Below are 21,202 nucleotides of genomic sequence, written 5' to 3'. Positions count from 1 at the left end.
CAGAACTACACAGTACCATAAATGCACCATTGCCTCCTTTTTCCTGCTGGCCATTGTTCTCCCTGTGCACCCAAATAACCTTCTGGCTTTGGCTGTTGTCCTACATGTTTGACCACTTTAAGACAAGACAATGAAACCATTTGCGCAATGTGCGATGGCAGCGAAAAGGGCAAACAGAATGCTAGGAATGATTAAGAAGGGGATCACAAACAGATCGGAGGTTATCATGCCACTGTACTGGGCCATGGTGCGCCCTCACCTGGAATATTGCGTCCAATATTGGTCGCCGTACATGAAGAAGGATATAGTATTACTTGAAAGGGTCCGAATAAGAGCGACAAAAGTGGTTAAGGGACTGGAGTTGCCGTACAATGAGAGGCTAGAGCAACTGGGCCTCTTCTCCCTTGAAAAGAGGAGACAGAGGGGACATGATCGAAACATTCAAGATATTGAAGGGAATTGACTTAGTAGAGAAAGATTGTTCACCCTCTCCAAGGTGAAGAGAATGAGAGGGCACTCACTAAAGTTAAACGGGGATAGATTTTGTACGAACATAAGGAAGTTCTTTTTCACTCAGAGAGTAGTAGAAATCTGGAACACCCTTCCAGAGGCTGTTATAGGGGAAAACACACTCCAGGGATTCAAGAAATGGTTAGATAAGTTCCTGCTGGACTGGAACATATGTTGGTAAGGCTAGACTCTAGTAGGCTACTGGTCTTTGAGCTAAGGACCGCCGCGTGAGCAGACTGCTGGGCATGATGGACCACTGGTCTGACCCAGCAGCGGCAATTCTTATGTTATTAATGATCACCCCCAAATCTCATTCTTCTTTTATGCACAGAAGTACAAAAGAACTGCCATATTGGGGCAGACCGAATGTCCACTAAGCGCAGTATCCAGTTTCCAACAATGGCCAACCCAGGTTCCAAGTACCTAAGCTAGATCCCAAGTAGTAAAACAGATTTTATGCTGCTTATCCTAATAAGCATTGGATTTCTCCAAGACATCTCAATAATGGCCTATGGACTACTCTTTAAGGAAATTATCCAAACCTTTTTTAAACCCTAAGCTGATTTCATATTCTTTGGCAATGAATTACAGAGTTTAATTACACATTGTGTGAAGAAATATTTTCTCCAGTTTGTTTTAAATCTACTACTTAGTAGCTTCAACGCATGCCCACTAGTCATAGTATTTTGGAAAAAGAATAAACAAGCAATTCACGTCTACCCTTTCCAATATTTTATAGACCTCTATCATATCTTCCCTGAGCTGTCTCTTCTCCAAGCTGAAGAGCCCTAGCCGCTTTAGCCTCTCTTCATAGGGAAGTCATTCCATCCCTTTTATCATTTTCATTGTTCTTCTCTGTATCTTTTCTAATTCTGCTATATCTTTTTTGAGATACGGCGACCAGAACTGCACACAGTATTTGAGGTGCGGCCATACCATAGAGTGATACAAGGGCATTATAACATTTTCATCTTTGTTCTCCATTCCTTTCCTGATAATTCCAAGCATTCTATTTGCTTTCTTAGCTGCTACATATTGAGCTGAGGGTTTTAACATATCCTCGACACCTAGATCCTTTTCCTGGGCAGTGATTACTAACATGGAACCCTGTATCACATAGCTATAATTCAGGTTCCTCTTACCCACATGCATCAATTTGCACTTGCTCACATTAAACATCATCTGACATTTTGATGCCCAGTCTCCCAAAGTCCTCTTGCAATTTTTTACAATCCTCTTGCAATTTAACAACTTTGGACAACTTTGTGTCATAAGCAAATTTAACTCTCTCACTAGTTATGCTCATCTCTAGATCACTGATAAATATGTTAAAAAAAACAGCGGTTCCAGCACAGATCCCTGGGGACCCCATTATTTATTTAATCTTTTATTTAGCCCGTCCTCCCAAAGGAGCCCAGAACGGGTTACAAAGGTACATTCACAGTATAGAAGGACAAAATTATTGAAAGACATTTTTGGCAGACATAGCTTAGAAGAATTTGCAGCATTCGTAGAAGATATTACATGGCATTCACTGTACTAACAGAACATAACATAATTGTACTAAAGTTTTAGTGTTGTAAGCGAGTACATGATTGGTGGTTGGCAATTTAGGTCCCGTGTGTAGCGTCGGTCATTATGGAGCTCGTGAGTAGCATTGGACATTATGGACAGAAGTCGTATGAGGTACTTTGTCAAATGCCTTTTGAAAATTCAAATATACAACATCAGCCGGTCCACCTTTATCCACATGTTCATTCACTCCTTCAAAGAAATGCAGTAGATTGGTGAGGCAAGATTTCCTTTGACTAAATCCAGGTGGAAGCAGATTTGAACATCACTCGTTACCTGTCCAATTTTGCATAGTCATTCAAGTTCTTATATTAACCTTTAAAGTCATTCACTAGATCCCTTGGTATTTGACACAAGTGATGAAAGTCTCTCAGACCTGGCTAATATAACAGACTGTGTCTTCTGTATCTACTGTGAATGTGATTTTGTGAGCTCACAGGAAGACGGGATAGAAATCTAAATAAATAAAATGAATGCTGTGATTATCAACAGATGAGTTATCACACATAGACTATGCAAACACGAGAGCATCTGTGATTTTGGTTGCAGGTGTATTATAATGGAATAATTTGATAGGACCACTGAGGTTACTTTCCAATATCCAGAAATTTAAGATGCTATTTAAAACAACTTTGTTTGTGGAGGCTTTTAACTGAGTGGGCTGTGATATAAATTGTATTTTAGATAACTTATTTGTTTATTTGTACGTTATATGATGACTTTGTAGTTTATAAACCACTTAGGTTTAAGTGGGTTAGGAATTTTTTAAAAAAAGAAATCTATGTTGGATTTATCTTATTAATCCATGCTTATGTAGATATTCTGTCATTTTGTTCTTTCTAATAGTCTCTACCATTTTGTCTGGCACCAACATCAGACTCACTGATCACCTCTGGAACCCTTTTTAAAAATTGGCATCACGTTGGCCACCCTCCAGTCTTCCAGTACTATGCTGGATTTTAGAGAAAAATTACAAATAGCTAACAATAACTCCGCACGTTCATTTTGCAATTCTATCAGCACTCTGGAATGTATATCATCTTATCCAGGCGATTTGCTACTGTTCAATTTGTCAAATTGACCCATTACATCTTCCAGTTTTAGAGATTTGTATGAGTTTCTCTGATTCATCAGAACTGAATACCCATTTCTGGCACCGGTAACTCCCACACATCTTTCTCGGTGAAGACTGAAGCAAAGAATGCATTTAATCTTTCAGCTATGGCCTTGTTTTCCCCGAGAGCCCCTTTTAGCCCTCAGTCGTCTAGCAGTCCAACCAATTCTGTTCTTGGCTTCTTGCTTTCAATATACCTAAAAAAAAAAAAAAAAAAAAAATAGATTTTACTGTTTATTTCCAGTGCAATCCTCTTTTCTTTTCAAGGTCTTTTTTTGCCGTCCTTAGAGCCTTACCATTCCTTGTCCGGTTTACAATTATTTTCAGTCGGATCATTTTTCCATTTTCTGAAGGATTCTCTTTTGGCTCTAATAGCTTCCTTCACCTCACTTGTTAACCATACCAGCTGCCGTTTGGTCTTCCTTCCTCCTTTAATACATGGAATATATCTAGTCTGGGCTTCCAGGATGATATTTTTGAATAATATCCATGCCTGATGTAAATTTTTGACCTTTATAGCCGCTCCTCTAGTTTCTTTTTTTTACCATTCTCTTCATGTTATCAGTCTCTTTAAAAATGAAATACTGTTGTATTGGATTTCCTTTGTGAACTTATTCCATGGATTATATCAAATCTGATCACGTTAAGATCACTGTTATCAAGTGGCCCCAGCACCGTTACCTCCTGCACCAATTCATGCACTCCACTATGAACTGGGTCTAAAATTGCTCTCTCATTGGTTCCTGAACCTGCTGCTCTATAAAGTAGTCCTTGATTTCATCAAGGATTTTTATTTCCCTAGCATGCCCTGATGTTACATTTACCTAGTCAATATCACCCATTATTATTGTGTTAACCAATTTGTTACCCTCCCTAATTTCTAATAACATTTCAAAACAATACAATACAACTTCGTGTATCCTGCAATTTTCTGCGTGGAATCAATGCAGCTCATAACAAGAGGGGTTTTTACATTAGTGACTGTAGGATAGAGATAAGCAAATCTAACATGGATAGCTTAGGTATGAGATAACACTGATGAGATGGGGGATGAAGTCCTCAAAAAGTGTTTAGTTTGTTCATCCTGGTCAAGCAGATGGTAGTACACTCCTATCACTATCTTTTTCCTCTTTACACATGGAATTTCTACCATAGGGATTCCAGGGTGTGTTTCTGATCCTGTATTTTCAATCCATTCGAGGCCCTCCTTAGCATATAACACTAATCCTCCACCAATTTGATCCACCTTATCATGGCGTTATAGTTTGCACCCTACTATGACAGTGTCCCATTGGTTATCTTCCTCCCACCAGGTCTCAGAGATGCCTATTATATCTATCTTTTCATTTGGTGTGCAATATATTCTAACTCTCCCATCTTGTTTCTTAGGCTTCTGGCATTTGCATACGGACATTTCAAATAATTTTTATTTCTATTTACAATTTGCTCAGCAGTTGGCAGAGATAATTTGCAATCTTTAAAATCAGCCTGTTCCAAGGCTTTGGAGGACTGAATGGGAGCTGAGCCCCACAGCACGTGGAACATGGCTGCTCCTCAACCAGTAAATCCATGCAAAAAATCCAGGGCTAGAATGGCCTGGGGCATCCATGAGAGGTGAACTCTAAGCAAATCGAGTGGTTTTGAGGAAGAAAAAATGTTAAAATAAAAAAAGATTGCTAAAAATCCAAGATGGCCACCACCAAGAAATTTGCACCAAAAACTGGCCATTGGAGCTAAATCCAAAATAAAAAATAGTGATTTTAGGGTTAGAGAAGAGGGTTACTCAGTCCTTACTTCAGAAACCCTTAGAAATGAAATTTCCAGAATTCCCATTTTCCCCATAGGGAATAATGGGCTTACCTACCGTGTGACTTCTGGTGCTCTTCAGTTTGTAGCAGCCTGCCTGCAGGGAAAATATTTCTGCCTCAGGAATGGGGAATCAAGTTGGCGTCGGATTAAGTTGCTTATGAAGTGGCTCCTGCATGTTTGACAATTACTTAAATACTTTTAAGCATTGCAATATTTACCTTTGTTTCCGGAGATGTTGAAGCGCAGGGGAAAACAGGAGTGATCTTCCTGCCTCCTCTGCTACTTCTTTAACGCGCCAAACAGCGATAACTTTCTATGCTGTTCCAGTTAAGATTGGAAGCTTCTGCTGACCGAGGTGGGCAGACCTCGGCCCTGGACGGTGATATTTCGCTGAGCCCATTGGATCCTGGAGTTCCTCCAAGTTCTGGAATGATGTTGGGGATGCCTACAGCTTTACAGGATGCGCCAGAGTTGCTATCTCCATCTATGCTGCAGGTTTCACACTTGACCTCAGAAGAAGTTTCTAACTCGCTAAGTTTCCATCAGTCAGCATCTGCGGCTGGAGGATTCAGCTTTCAGAGTGCAGTAGGGATGGAAATTGATTCCCAACCGTCTTCAAAATTTTTTACCACAGCAACACTGCCTACTATTTCTCTTCCTACCTCCCTGACAAGACCACAGGTGATCGATATGGAGGCAATCTGGGGAACTACTGAAAGTTTGCATAGGTATGAATCCATTTCACTTCAACCCAAAATTCAGCAATTCAGTTTAAACATTTTGAAGAAAAGATTCAACAGGCCACTAGAATGGACAAAGTAGAACAATTTGCCTCAGACTTAAGTTTCCACTATTTTACAACTGAAATATAAAAACCTACTAATTAGAAAAATTGACAATCTGGATAATGCAAATAGAAGTTTAAACTTGAGGTTAATACATTTTCCGGTCTCTAGGCTACAATCTTCTAAAGACCTATTTCAACTATTTCTAATCTCAGTTCTAAAATACCCTGAGACTAAAATTCCACCACTACAGAAGTTATATTACTTAAATGTGCCTAAAGAGGAAAAAGATAAAAGTGGATACACAACCAGGAGACTTGGATCTCACTGGTATATTGGAATCATCTCAAATTGAAATTTTGGCTAGGGACACTTCACTGGTGACCTTTGTTTTCCTACAAGATAAAAACACAGTTCTTCGTCTATTCTATAGGACTGAGAATGTTGAATTCTTTGGACTCAAAATAACAATTTTTCCTAATGTATCGCCAGGCACAAATAATTTTTGAATTATCGTCAATCTGCATTAAATTTGGGAGCTACCTTTCAACTTTATTTTCCCTGAAAATGCTGTATTACCTATCGGGCTAACAGATATTTTCTATGAACCAGACCAATTGTAATTTTTTTCTGGAACACAAAGTGGCTTCAAGAACCTCAGAGACATCCATTGAAATCACCAACCAGGCTATAATTAATTATTTCAACTGTTCTCTGTAATTCTTATATTATTTCCTTAAATTTCAACTTCCCTTGAAAGTGATTTATTTCTCCTCTCCAATTGTTGTGAACTATAATCATGGTACTTAATTACTTTATTTTTATTGGTTATTATTCTTAATTAGATTATTGTATTTCCTTTTTCAAGTGGTGCCTTTTGATTTGTAAAAGAATGCAAATAATTAAAAAAAAAAAAAAGAAAAAGATTTCTGCCTCAGAAACGTGTCAGAACTGGACTGTTAAAGGAAATCTTTGGGCTGCCAGTTGGAAAGACCTGGACTGTTGACTCCCACCCCCAAAATTCATCACACAGCGATGGGGAGAGAATCTACGCAGATAGCTCCCCGCTACCCAGAAGGTTGTTACATACAGGCCCCACAGCTTGCGCTCAAGCCCCTGATTAAATCAGAGGGTGAGCAGCACCCAGCATGAACCCCAAGCTCCTAAAGGGACACAAAGCAGGCCGGCTCTATAGGTACTCAATGAGATTGGCCTAGGAGCAGTAGTCCACCCATGCAGGAATGCATCCTTTCCCCCAGCGGTGTAAGCCCAAGAAGGGGAGACCTCCGAACACCAAAGCCATGAAGAAATCCAAAAAAGCGATGGAAACATTCCCGAAAATAGCAAAAAGAAGAACAGATCAGAACACACCTTCTGCAGAAGGAAAAACTGAAGAGGGAGATGTTCTCCACTGCAGAAGAGGAGGAGTTAAATATCTTAAAGTGACACCCCTCTGCAGATGCGCAATTAGTGAGAATCAACAGCTAAAGTATGGACTCCTGTGTATACGTAACAGAATGTGTTATTAACCAATGACTTCCCTGTTTTATTCCATTTAAATTGAGACATGATTAGATTACTCTGCTCCTAAACGTTTACTGTGGATTTAGACTTTTCTGTCATTTGAGGTACAGCTGACAAAAAAAGTTAATAAATGTTTTGTACTGAATGCCTATTTTGTAAGGTCTGAATCTTTTCTTCTGTCACCAGTACTGTAGTTGTGGTTATCAATTTCCTTAACGTCGTCATATTGTCCAGAAAACCTCAAATAGCAATGCTACATATGACAATTCCAACTGCCAGCTTTAAACTCACTTTTCTGTTGGACATTTCACACCCTTCAAGTTACTTCTGCACAAAGAAAGCATGTTCAACAGGCGTCAACCTCAACTGCGTACATGGAATGTCACAGTATTGTAAACTGTCTGAAGATTTCGTTCCAAAATGTACAAGTCCAAAGCATTTCTGAAGGACAAGAGACATTTCCAAATATAACTTTAAAAGGTTATTAACTAAAATGTGTACCATTTCTTGATGCTCTAGTATGTCTTACACTGCCAGTCTTAACTGGAAGCTACCTTTACCTCTTTGCACTTAAGTTTGTCCAGTGCTATCCAATTGTGGGCAGAGGTTACCACTGGTGGATTTCTCAGCAATAGAGAACTGGCCCAATGACAGAATAGAGCAACTTTCAAGAGACCCTCAGCAAATCATACCCAGTTCATCTGATCTCAATCTGAACTGTGTCAGCTAGAGCACTGCTACGTAAAACCAGTAATGGCCTGTGTGCAAGGGTGATGACATAAGTAGAAGCTGCCCTTTCTGCATCATTCCTAGGCCTGTTTTGCTTTTTCTTTTCATGGCAAAAAGAATCCAATTTACAAGGAAGGAAACTGTTCAAATAGCTTCCATTTTTTGAGACCCTTAATCAGCAGGTTATAGGGACAAAAATGGAAGTAACCCTTAAAGATGAAGTCTAAATATTGGCTTCCCCACAGAAGGAATCCAACTAGTTATTCTGCATTTTATCTGAAATTATATATTTCAGAAAAACTGGGGGGTGGGTGGGAAGGAGGGCAGAGAAAAGTGAAGAAACCAAAATCGGTCATTGTAGTACTTTCAAATTTTTATTTGTAACTATTCCAATTACAAAGAATATATTGATGTAATTTTTGCTTTAAAAATGACATCCCTCCTTAATAAACAAGGTCAGAAAAGTTAGTGAACGTACTGTGGTCCATAATGAGTTCCACGAAGATGATGGGGAGGGGATGAGGGAAAAGGTTCATATTTGATTTAAAAAAGCGAGACAAAGTTTTGGGTTTTTTTTTTATAGTCTTAAAGTTTGGAAACACTTGGTAATTAAAAAAACCAACCTATTCCCATTTTCATAAACTGATCATCTATTATATGCTGTTTCTGTATCTGGTGCCCACTACAGCTGAAACTCTTATGTATCACAGTTCAGAAAATAAAAATCTATTCCAAAGAGTTTTGCCAGGACTGTACAGAGCACTAGCTACTTCAGCTATGTCTAATGTTAGCTTAGAAAATAGAACTGGATAATGAAATATGAGCTTCCTGTAAAAGGAAAATTAACAAAATAAAATAAAATAAAAGCGTTGTCAGCAAAGATCTCAGTTTGACAGGCCTGCCTCTTAAATAATGTTGGCTGAATTTATTTTTAAAAAAAAAGTCAGAAATGCATTTTCTGCCTTCCAATTGCCCTTCTTCCAAAGGTTTTCTCTGCAAGCATGTGGTCCCACAGTCCCTTCCCAGTTGCATCGCTCACAGAACGAACATGATTCTCTACTGAAGTGAATGGGAGGATCAAAGGTTTGAGCACTTCGTTTTCATGATTTTTAAAAAAAATATTTTAGCTTTTCAATAATCCTAGATTATTAAGAAAAAGGGTAAAATATAGCCCAATGGATTAAATGGAATGTCTCTCCAACACTGTGAAGAAGATATGAAAAATGATGAAAAAAAGAGACAAAGCTATAAATTATCTGAATTGTGATTGCATTATTGGTGCCAAGGTAAACCTTTGACGAGATGGATAATATCAAAATTAAAGCTGGTATTAATGCAGATGTTACTTTGACAACCAAGAGACTTGGAATGACATCTCAACTAAAATAATGTCTATAATAGGTTTTTAATCAAAGATGTCTAGTTAATGATATTCTTCCATTTTAGAGTGCCTTTTTTAAAATGTTGCTGGACTGCACAATAAATATACAGCCCATAATTTTAGGCAGTTATAGAAACAAAACCAAGAAGTGTTTACGATTTATAGTTTTCCAACTGAAATATCTCCTCCTGCTGTCATAGGTTGAAATAAACCCACCAGCATCTTTCGGGGTCTGCCAGTGGAAGGTCTCAAGTCCTCACAGATTAATGGGGAGAAAACCTGAACTGTTGTTCATAATTGTTCAATATGGTGTTTTCTGGCTTATTGAACGTTTCAATACGAGATCAGGTATGTGCAAATGCTGTAGTCAAGTCCTAGAGTGGCTTATATCATCCTCATCAGATTCTTCTTTCCTCTTCCTCATAGCTCTCTTCAAATGCCTTCGCTGTCCTCTTGATCCTCCTCACACCTCTATCGCTGGCAGCCCACTGGGGGTGATTCTCCGGCACTGGCTTAGCCTCATGAACTTCCAGCTGCAAAGGAAGGGAAAGTGTGGTTAGAAGCGTTATTAACACACTTACTGCACTTTACTATTTAATACAGACTAGCCACTCCTAGGATAAACAGTTTGGCAGCACATTTTTGGCCATATAATCAGTGGTGGGGATAAAAAAATTAATTTCACTTAATTACATTTTAATAAGTTGAGACCTAGTGTGTCCAGGAGTCAGTCATTTAAAAACTGCTAAGGCACAAATTTGGCACACAGTTCAATAATGTATTTCATCCTCCCGTGGATCTTTTTTACTATTTTATTAATTAGAGGGATCATAAAATATTTTCTCTTTTGTTTCCTACAGTTTGCTGCTCTGTCAGTTTTGCCAGGCTCACAAATTATGCTCAGATCATAAGAATAGCCTTACTGGGTCAGACCAATGGTCCATCTAGCCCAGTATCCCCTCTTCACGATGGCCAACCAATGGGCCATCTAGCCCAGTATCCCCTCTTCACGATGGCCAACCAATGGTCCATCTAGCCCAGTATCCCCTCTTCACGATGGCCAACCAATGGGCCATCTAGCCAGTATCCCCTCTTCAACGATGGCCAAACCATGGTCCATCTAGCCCAGTATCCCCTCTTCACGATGGCCAACCATTGGGCCATCTAGCCCAGTATCCCCTCTTCACGATGGCCAACCAATGGTCCATCGAGCCCAGTATCCCCTCTTCACGATTGGCCAACCAATTGGCCATCTAGCCCAGTATCCCCTCTTCACGAAGGCCAGTCAGGTCCCAAGTACCTGGCAGAAACCCAAACCGTAGCAACATTCCATGCTGATCCAGGACGAGCAGTGGCTCCCCCCGCGTCTGTCTCAATAGCTCAGTTTCAGGTGGTGCTCTGACCCCTTTTCATGAAACCCACCAATTGATCATCCCATCTGCTAAAGGAATAAGGGTCAAATGAATATTCAACACCCTTTTTACATATGTTGCTACCAGAACCTGGAATGCCCTTCTAACAGCACCAACTCATCTTCAGGAAACAATTGAAACCCCACCTATTAAACAAATTTCTCTCAATGTGTTACCAGCTCTTTCCCAGACAAAGATGTCCTGTATAGCCCAACATGACTATTCCCTTCTGAAGAAATGTATCTTCATCTATAATGAAACGTAGGTTCTCCCTACTACACTAATGCAATTTTCTTCTTCCATCAGGACGTAATTTCTTCATGGGCTTCTCTCTTTGCAAACTGCCTTCAATCTGTTCTGGAAAAGTGCAATCAACAAATCCCGATTAGATTAGATTACATTTAGGTACAGTAGAGGTTAGAGGTATATATATAGTATAGGAAAAGATTTATGACCATCACTAACAGGCCACTACAGGAGGGATCTGGTACAGAGTATTTTTCCTGTCTTGTAGATCACTGTCCTCAATTCAATACAACTGAGCTAAATAAATGACAGCGTAAATAGAAATAACCAAGAGGCAAACATTCATTTACAAGGCCAGGTGGGAGCATGAAGCTCTTAGAAAATGTCCTGCTTCCATTCCATTCTTTAAATTATCATTTGGATTTCATACAACCACTTTATTTGGCTGCAACACTAACATTTCATGTGCTAGGAAGTCCCCTTCATTCAAGTAATCAGGCACAGCTTGATGTTCCATATTTTAAGCAAATTAGATTGGGAATGTATAGGGACTCTATCTTTATGGTCGTGGGACCTCAGTTATAGAACTACCTTCCAGAGGAATTAAGAAAGATTGAGTCCTCAAGTTCATTCAGAAAACTTTTAAAAGCACATTTGTTTTCTCAGGTTTGCATAATTTCCTAAGAGAGAAGTCCATAGCCCATTTTTGAGATGGCTTGGGGAAATCCACTGATTATTCCTAGGATAAGCAGCATAAAATCTGTTTTACTCCTTGGGATCTAGCTAGGTGCTTGGGACCTGGGTTGGCCACTGTTAGAAACAGGATACTGGGCTTGATGGACCTTCGATCTGTCCCAGTATGGCAGCTGTTATGTTCTTATGTGAGCCAAGTATAGGACAATCAAGCCATTGTGACATCACTGATGAAGTTGTAATGAGGCATTATGACATCACAACCTCAGCTCTAGAATGTTGCTACTCTTTGGGTTTCTGCAAGGTTCGGACTTGGGTTGGCCACTGTTGGAAACAGGATACTGGGCTTGATGGACCTTCGGTCTGTCCCAGTATGACAATTAAAAATAATTAGCTAGAAGGTCCCACAGATTCTAAACATGAGATATCTTACAAATTTTGGTTCTATCTTCTTTTATAATTAAAACAGAAATTTTACATAATGTTTAAGTTTTTTTATACCGTATGTCTTGTATGTTTTAATGTCTTATCTATCCTATGCATGTAGAGTTGTAAACTCATTAGATTTGTAGATTTGCAGTATATAAGACATTTTAAACTAAACAAATATAGTTAGTTAGATGCCATTAACTCGTGTTAGTGTCCTTGTGACTTCATGAATTACAAATCAAGAATCAGTTTTGTTCTAGTCTGGAAAGGTCTTCCAGTGCCATCCCCCATGGCTGTTTCAACATGTCCAGCCATCTGATTGCAGGCCACCCTCTTCGCCTAGTTCCTTCAATCTTCCCAAACAATGTCCTTCTCAAATGATCTTTCTCTTCTGCCACTGTGACCAAAATAAGACAGTTGTAACTTCACCATTTGGGCTTCAAGTGACGTTGGCTGCCTATTGAATTTCGAATCAAGTATAAAGTATTGACTGTAATACACAGAGTGCTTTATGTTGCGGCACCATGGTATCCAATTCAAATTTTGAGGAGATATACCCCAAACCATAATTTACGGTAAGAATCAACTATGAGATTAACTGAGAAAAAGACTTAGAAGGTACATTACAAAATAAACAGTTTGGCTGTTGCATTGGTAGTGGGCCCTTTGGTAGTGGGCCCAAACTTAAGATTATGTGGAGATTTTAAATACTTTAAAAAAATTGCTAAAGACCAGTGTATTTGTGAGAGCTTTTCTTCCTTGATCATTCTGAAACCAGTATAGAAAATAGAGCACTGATATATGGTTTAGATATAAGATGGTTCTTAATAAGTGGTTTTTTGATAATGTTTAATGGATATGCAACATCTTATTTTTATGTATCAACTGTTACCCGATTAGTAGATAAGCAGAATAGAAATTTTTTAAATAAATAGCCAATTTGATCTCTTCCAGAATCGATTTGTTAGTTCTTCTGGCTGTCCACAGCATACATAAAATCCTTCTCCAGCACCAAAGCTCAAATCTTCTTTCTGTCCTGTTTCTGTAGTGTCCAGCTTTCGCATCTGTAATTGACCACTGAGAAATAGAATGCGTGGACAAGCCTGATCTTCATTTGGAGTGTTATTTCCTTGCCTTTGAATACTTTGTCAAGAAACCAAAATTTGTAAGATATCTCATGTTTAGAATCTGTGGGACCTTCTTGCTAATTATTTTTAATTTTGCCCAGTTAAAAAAAGACAGCACATTCTAATTAACACAATAATAGAAACATATTAATGAGCTCACTACTAAAAGGAAAAAAATATTACATAGTGGATTATCTTGAAATTGAGCAAAAGTCACGATTTCATGGCAGCACAGATTTACTAAAGGGGCCACCCCCAGCAAAAGACAAGATTTGATGACAATAAAGAAAGCAATGAAAACAATAATATTAGCAATTCACTTTCTAGTGATTCAACAGGAAAGGAGCTGAAATTAAAAACTATACAAAAAATGAGATTGTTGAAGAATAGTAGCTGGAAAGCAATGACCAAAACGCCCACAGTCTAAGCAACAAAGTTCATGATCTGCAAGCCCTGATGCTAGAGGCAGACCTAGATATTGTTGCTTTCACAGAGACATGGTTCAGTGACTCCCATGGATGGGATGCAAACATACCGGGATATAATCTTTTTAGGAAGCACAGAGATGGTCAACAGGATGGAGGAGTAGCTCTCTATGTAAAGATCGATATCCAAGCGACTGAAATGCAGGGGACTTGGGGAGAGGAAGAAGCAATATGGATCACTCTGAAAAGACAAGATGAAACTTCTATCTATGTGGGTGTAGTCTACAGACCTCAGACTCAATCGCAGCAAATTGACAAAGATCTGATTGTGGATATCCAAAAGTTTAGAAAAAAAGAGGAGGTGCTGCTGTTGGGAGATTTTAACCTGTCAGATGCGGACTGGAAAGTTCCATCTGTGGAATCGAAAAGGAGTAGGGAGATTGTAGATGCCTTTCAAGAGGCTCTGCTCAGACAAATGGTGATGGAACCCACGAGGGAAAAAGCGACGTTTGATCTGGTCCTCACAAATGGGGAGAGTATCTCTAATGTTCGAGTGGGTGCTCACCTGGGAAGTAGCGATCATCAAACTTTTTGGTTTGATATAACAGCTAAAGTGGAGAGTGGCCACACAATACTTAAAGTCCTAGATTTCAAGTGTATGGACTTTAATAAAATGGGAGAGTACCTGAAGAAGGAGCTGATAGGATGGGAGGACATAAACAAAGTGGAAAAACAGTGCTCTAAGCTGAAAGGAGCAATAAAAATGGCTATGGACCTTTATGTGAAGAAAACAAATAAAAACAAGAGAAAAAGGAAACTGATATGGTTCTCCAAACTAGTGGCGGAGAAAATAAAGGCAAAAGAGTTGGTGTTCCTGAAATATTAAAAAACCCTAGAAGAGGAGTACAGAATGTTCCTCTACAAAAGTTAGAGGAATGGTCTAATATCTGGCAACTAAAATTCAATGCAAAGAAATGCATTTGGGGATTAATAATCAGAAGGATCTGTATATGCTGGGAGGTGAGAGGCTGATATGCACGGATGGGGAGAGGAACCTTGGGGGTAATAAGGTGAAAAAACAGTGTGACAAGGCGGTGGTTGCTGCCAGAAGGATGCTGGGCTGTATAAAGAAAGGTGTAACCAGTAGAAGAAAGAAGGTGTTGATGCCCCTTGTACAGGTCATTAGTGAGGCCCCACTTGGAGTATTGTGTTCAGTTTTGGAGTTTCTTACTTAATAGGGAGATAAAACTTAGTATTCTGTGACTAAAATTACTATATAATATTGTGATCACAGCTATAATCTATTATTAATAATGTTATTTTCATTGGTTTATTTTAATTATTATTGTGAAGTGCTCAGACCAAGTAACCCAAAATATAGTGAAGTCACTACAATGAGGTTAACAAGGGGACCATCATCGCCTTCACCTGTCCCCTGCCCTCCCTACATGACCAAGAACTATTACAGATCAACTTGATGTACTTATCTGAATAGGGGGGTAGTTGGTTTCGTTAATTCTCATTGATGACTGTATGCTAGTAAAATTTGTGTGCTCCGTTAAAATCCTAGAACTGTTCGTTCATTCTTCCGATCCCGTCCCCCCGACTCGAGTTTCACCTCTTCATCAGGGAGGGATACTGGTGATGGCTCACTGAAATCAGACTCACTCAAAGCCTGTTTGCTTTGAGTGAGTCTGATTTCAGTGAGCCATCACCAGTATCCCTCCCTGATGAAGAGGTGAAACTCGAGTCGGGGGGACTGGATCGGAAGAATGAACGAACAGTTCTAGGATTTTAACAGAGCACACAAATTTTACTAGCATACAGTCATCAATGAGAATTAACGAAACCAACTACCCCCCTATTCAGATAAGTACATCAAGTTGATCTGTAATAGTTCTTGGTCATGTAGGGAGGGCAGGGGACAGGTGAAGGCGATGATGGTCCCCTTGTTAACCTCATTGTAGTGACTTCACTATATTTTGGGTTACTTGGTCTGAGCACTTCACAATAATATTTAAAATAAACCAATGAAAATAACATTATTAATAATAGATTATAGCTGTGATCACAATATTATATAGTTCAGTTTTGGAGACCATATCTGCGAAGGACACAACAAGACTTAAAGCAGTCCAGAGGAGGGCGATGAAAATGATAGGAGGTTTTCGCCAAAAGACATATGAGGAGACTGGAAGCCCTGAAAATGTATACTCTAGAGGAAAGGAGGGACAGGGGAGATATGATTCAGATGTTCAAGTATTTGAAAGGTATTAACGTAGAACAAAATATTTTCCAGAGAAAGGAAAATGGTAAAACCAGAGGACATAATTTGAGGTTGAGGTGGTAGACTCAAGAGCAATGTAAGGAAATTCTACTTTACAGAGAGGGGTGGGGATGCCTGGAATGCGCTCCCAATAGAGGTGGTGACAGGAAAATGGTGACATTTCAAAAAAGCATGGGATGAACACAGAGAATCTAGAATCATAAAATAATAACAAATATTGATGAAATAAGGCCAGTACTGGGCAGACTTGCACAGTCTGTGTCTGTATATGGCCGTTTGGTGAGGATGGGCTGGGGAGGGCTTCAGGTTAGGCAGAATGGATGGACCATTCAGGTCTATCTGTAGTCATCTACTATGTTACTATGTATAAATTCTGTTCAATCTGAGAACAGATGAGCAAGGATTTCGATCTGGACAGAGTACTGGAGAAAGCCTCTGATTCAGCTTCATACAGAAGATTGATTTATTTATTTAAAAAATTTCTAGCCCGTTCAGACCTAAACGGTTTATATAATTTTACATACACAAAAGCTGTAAAAAAATAAAATCAGACAGACTGAACAAATAATCTTCAGAGAACCAAGCATAAAAGAAAAGCCAAAAGGCTTACACAAAGCAGCTTGTGTGGTCCTCAGATGAGGAACTGGGTTACAACTGGATTGAGGAAGGGACAGGGGTGGGGGTGAGGGGAAAGAAGTGCTATGAGTGGAATGCATCATGTAGCAGTTCTAAATCGTCTGCAATATTTTCATGCGATTTGTCTTTTTTCCTGTTTTGCGAGAATGGTTGTTTTAATACATCACTCACTCCTGGAGTAATGTGCTCCTCTCTCTTCATTTAAAATCTTCCCTTATAAAATATAAAGTGGGCTCAAAACCCTTTTTGTTGTCAGATATATTCAATGATCAAAAAGGAGATCGATTACTACCTGGAAGAGGGCACAGTAGCAAAAGAATTGGCTGTGCTCCACCCCAAGGTTTTCTTACTACGACCTGTTCTCAACTGTGCTATTGATTTGTACTTCTTTTTTAGACATATTATAAATTTTAAAATTGTAAACCACCTAGATGGACTCCAGACTTGGAAACTATCAGTGTTTTGTGTGGCACCCTAGCTAGTTCCTGTTTATATTGGGAGGGAAGAAGATCAAATCTTAATAGAACACATAAGTAGCAGATGTTCGCCATGAGGAGCAGGATATTTAGTCAGATCAGTAGGTGATGTTATTTGACAATAGCTGAAGTGGGAACACAAGGCTGATTGTCCTTACATAGAAGCAGAGGAAATTGAACACCTATTACAGACTACAATTGATTCAGAATACCACCGCGAAGTTGATCTATGGAGAGAGCAAATTCGACCATGTGACTCCTTTGCTTTTCACTCTTCATTGGCTCCCGCTTTATTTTAGAATTCAGTTTAAGTGTTTATGTATTGTTTTTAAGATTTTACGTGGTATCTTTGCTCCTCTGCTATGGAATGTTTATAGATTTTCCTATGCGAGAGGCATTCATCGATTTGAACTTTCTCTTCCTTCTAGAAAAGGAATTCAAGGAGTTAAGAATTTTAGCAGCTCTCTGGCGTTCAAATTTCCCCAATTATGGAATGAACTTCCCCTAATTTTGAGGTGTCCCAGTTCCTTCCAACTCTTCCGTAAATGTCTAAACTTTTTTATTCGCTAAACATTTTGAAAACTAACTCTTGTATTTCAGTTTACTTTATTTTTTTAATCTATTGTTAACCGCGTCTAACTTCCTTTGGTTGAAGACCCAGTATATAAGGTTAAGTTTTAGTTTAGTTTAGGTGTGCAACTGTTTCTCCATAGACAGTCAAGATAAATAAGCAACTTATGTAGGGATCCCTAGTTAAGGGGTGCCTTCCAACAAAACAGTGAACAGCAGTAAATGAACAATCAACAATTATGTGTGAGGGAAGGAAGAACTGGAGGGGAGAACCGTGTTGTTCCATCTTTCAAACAGATGGAGACTTCTCTTCGCTAAATCCATGTTGACTGTCACATTTGATTGCTGGCCAGCATCCATGTCAGACTTACTGGTCTGTAATTTCCCAGATTACCACTTGGCGTTACATTGACCATCTTCCAATCTTCAGGTACCATGGTTGATTTTAATTACAGGTTACAGATCACTAACAGCAGATCAACAATTTTATGTTTGAATTCTTTGAGCACTCAAAGGTGTATACCATCAAGTGCAGGAGATTTACTACTCTTTATTTCATTTGCCAATTTGGCTCAAGTACATCTTACAGGTTCATCCTGATATCTTTCAGTTCCTCCGACCAATGCTCCCTCTAAAGATTGGCCGGGTGCATGCAAATTATTCCTCAAGATCTAAAAAAAATAAAAATAAAAAAAAACTGTGTGTGTGATCAGTAAGTTCTAAAACCCAACAATTTTCTTTCTTTGCAAGAATTTTTGCGAGCGACACTCCTAGAATGCTTGAGCGATTGCTCACATGCTCCATTTAGAAGGAACATAGCGCCACACTGTAATCCTTGAAAACCATTTCTGGTACAGGTAAATCTCCTATATCTTCTCCAGTAAAAACCAAAGCAAAGAATTTGTTCAGTCTCTCTGCTTTAGTCTTGTCCTCTCCGAATGCCCATTTTACTCATTGATGATCCAACTGTCCCCACAGATTCCCTCACAGGCTTTCTAATCTAATCTCATCTTCAGTTTATATACCAGGTGTTTTCCTGAAGGAACTCGATTCGGTTTACAGTTCATTAAGAATAAAGTAACAAACTAATAGGCCAAATGGAAAGAGTACTATTAGTCAAGATTAGTTAGATATTGAATAGTTAAAAGATAGAATATACTTCATTAATGATTCTTCAATAATGATTTATCAACTAGTAGTCTTGAAAAACTATTGCGTAAACAGCCAGGATTTTAGATCTTTCCGGAATTGATGTAGCTGATCTAACAGTCTTAAGAAATCTGGTAATTTATTCCAAATTTTCACCAATTTAAATGCCAAAGATTTACTGAGCTTCCCGGCACATTTAAGTCCTCTAGAGGATGGAAATGATAATTTATAAATTGTTGTAATCCTTGAATGACAGGATATAATAGCATTCCAACATAGAGGGATTGAAGGATCAAATATTCCATAGAGGAATTTAAAGACAATACGTGCACCCTTAAACTGTATCCTGTGACGAACTGGAAGCCAATGAAGCTTTCTCAACAGCGGGGATACATGATCATATCTTCTCTTTCCAAAGATAAGTTTGGTCGCTGTATTCTGTATCAATTAACATAGAAACATAGAATATGACGGCAGAAAAGGGCCACAACCCATCAAGTCTGCCCACTCTAATGACCCTCCACCCTAAGTTCTTCCTTGAAGTGATCCCACATGCTTATCCCATTTTTTCTTAAAATCTACCATGCTGCTGGCCTCAATTACCTGCAGTGGAAGATTGTTTCAATGATCAACCACCCTTTCGGTGAAAAAATACTTCCTGTTGTCGCTATGAAATCTCCCACCCCTGACTTTCAACGGGTGCCCTCTTGTTGCCGTAGGTCCTTTAAGGAAAAAGATATCTTCTTCTACTTCAATACGGCCCTTGACATATTTGAACATCTCAATCATGTCTCCCCTCTCTCTGCGTTCCTCAAGTGAGTATAGCTGTAATTCACCTAGCCGTTCCTCATACGGGAGATCCTTGAGTCCTGAGACCTCCTGGTGGCCATTCGCTGAACCGACTCAACTCTCAGCACATCTTTTTGATAATGTGGCCTCCAGAATTGTACACAATATTCCAGATGAGGTCTTACCATGGATCTGTACAACGGCATTATTAACTTCGGGCTTCTGGCTGACGAAACTGTAGTCTGATACCTGAAAAAAGTTATGAGTTTTCACCTCTGTGGCAAGTTTCTCTTTTAGATGCCTTTTATCAAAGCTTTGCATCTAACTTGCCAGTGCTGATGATATTTCTTGTTTTCTTCATTAGGATCTTTCCTCAATTTTTAAAGAATGCTCTTTTGGCTTCAATAGTCTCTTTCACGACTCCCTTTAATCATGCTGGCTGTTTTGTTCTTCTTTCCTCCTGTATTAATACAGAGCTTCCAAGATGGTATTTTTAAGCATCCATGCTTGATTTAAAGTCCTGATCTTAGCAGCTGATCCTTTTACCTTAGTTTTTTTTTTAAAACTACTTTCCTTATTTTACCAGTGGCTCAATTGGGCCTCTTCAAGGCCCTGCAGAACGATGGTAAGATTCCACGAAGGAAAAAAAAAATGCAAGGGAGGCTGCAAACAAAGTGCTTCTCCCAGAAACCTGGACACAGCTGCACGCTCTAAAACATGAAAGGCCTGCAACCTGAACTGTAAGGGAGGACACTTCAAAACCTGTTTTTAGACACGTCTGAAGAAAAACCAGGGCCACCGAAAAGGGGGCCCTCTCAGGCTCCACGTAATTCTTAGCAAATCACTGTTGAAAAGCCTTCCAGGTTTGGCATAAGACGCCAAGTAGAGAGTTTCATTGAGCGCCATAATCCACACCATCCATCATCAGCGGAGGACAGGCAGGTACCTCCACAGAGAATGCACTGCGCACTCAGGCATGACAGGCTCGCTCTGTAAAGGATTTAGTCACTGCCATTTTGATACCTAAAGTCGCCACTACCAAAGTTGTTTTTTTTAACACAATATCCACTCTGCGATCCTGAGAGTTCTTAAGCATCACTCCCCCATCACTAGGAAGGACTATGTGCCGGAAAACCTGTGCCACGGTGGAATCTACATTAGGCTGGTCAAACCTACTGAAAATCAGTAGCCAGGGGATAAACTTAGACATAACATTAGAAGGGTAGAACGAACTGTATGGGGTATCACACTGATCTGTAACCAGACCAAGGAGCTGGAGATGGGAAAGAAAAAAGGCACATGAAAAGGGTCCTTGACCGAAGCCTGCGAAGTGGAAGATGGATAACCCAAATTGAGCTCTTTCAGAACAGCAGCGATAAAAGGAGCACAGAACCTTGCTTAAAAGGCATGTGGATAGAAGGATCAGCACCCAAATCTGGACTCTCAGGGCAGCCAAGGTGACTAGCCCATCAAGGGTATCAGCCCTATCCAATATAGAAACAACATCAGGCATAATATCTGAATGGTAACTACTGCAAT

At 39.3% G+C, this 21,202-nt stretch overlaps 1 protein-coding gene across 1 annotated transcript in view; it reads right to left on the bottom strand.

The window, feature by feature from the left end:
* Nucleotides 1-9,822: 9,822 nt before the first annotated feature.
* Nucleotides 9,823-21,202, bottom strand: part of LOC117357612 (translocation protein SEC63 homolog) — a 186,755-nt gene continuing 175,375 nt past the window's right edge. Inside the window, exon 21 of the mRNA XM_033938447.1 lies at nucleotides 9,823-9,957. Coding sequence (XP_033794338.1) covers nucleotides 9,823-9,957 — 135 coding nt within the window. The remainder of the gene's footprint in view (nucleotides 9,958-21,202) is intronic.

This window comes from Geotrypetes seraphini, chromosome 3 (assembly GCF_902459505.1).
Source record: "Geotrypetes seraphini chromosome 3, aGeoSer1.1, whole genome shotgun sequence".
Lineage (NCBI taxonomy): Eukaryota > Metazoa > Chordata > Amphibia > Gymnophiona > Dermophiidae > Geotrypetes > Geotrypetes seraphini.
The sequence above is the reverse complement of the archived record's forward strand: the minus strand, read 5'-3'. Positions and strand labels throughout refer to the sequence as shown.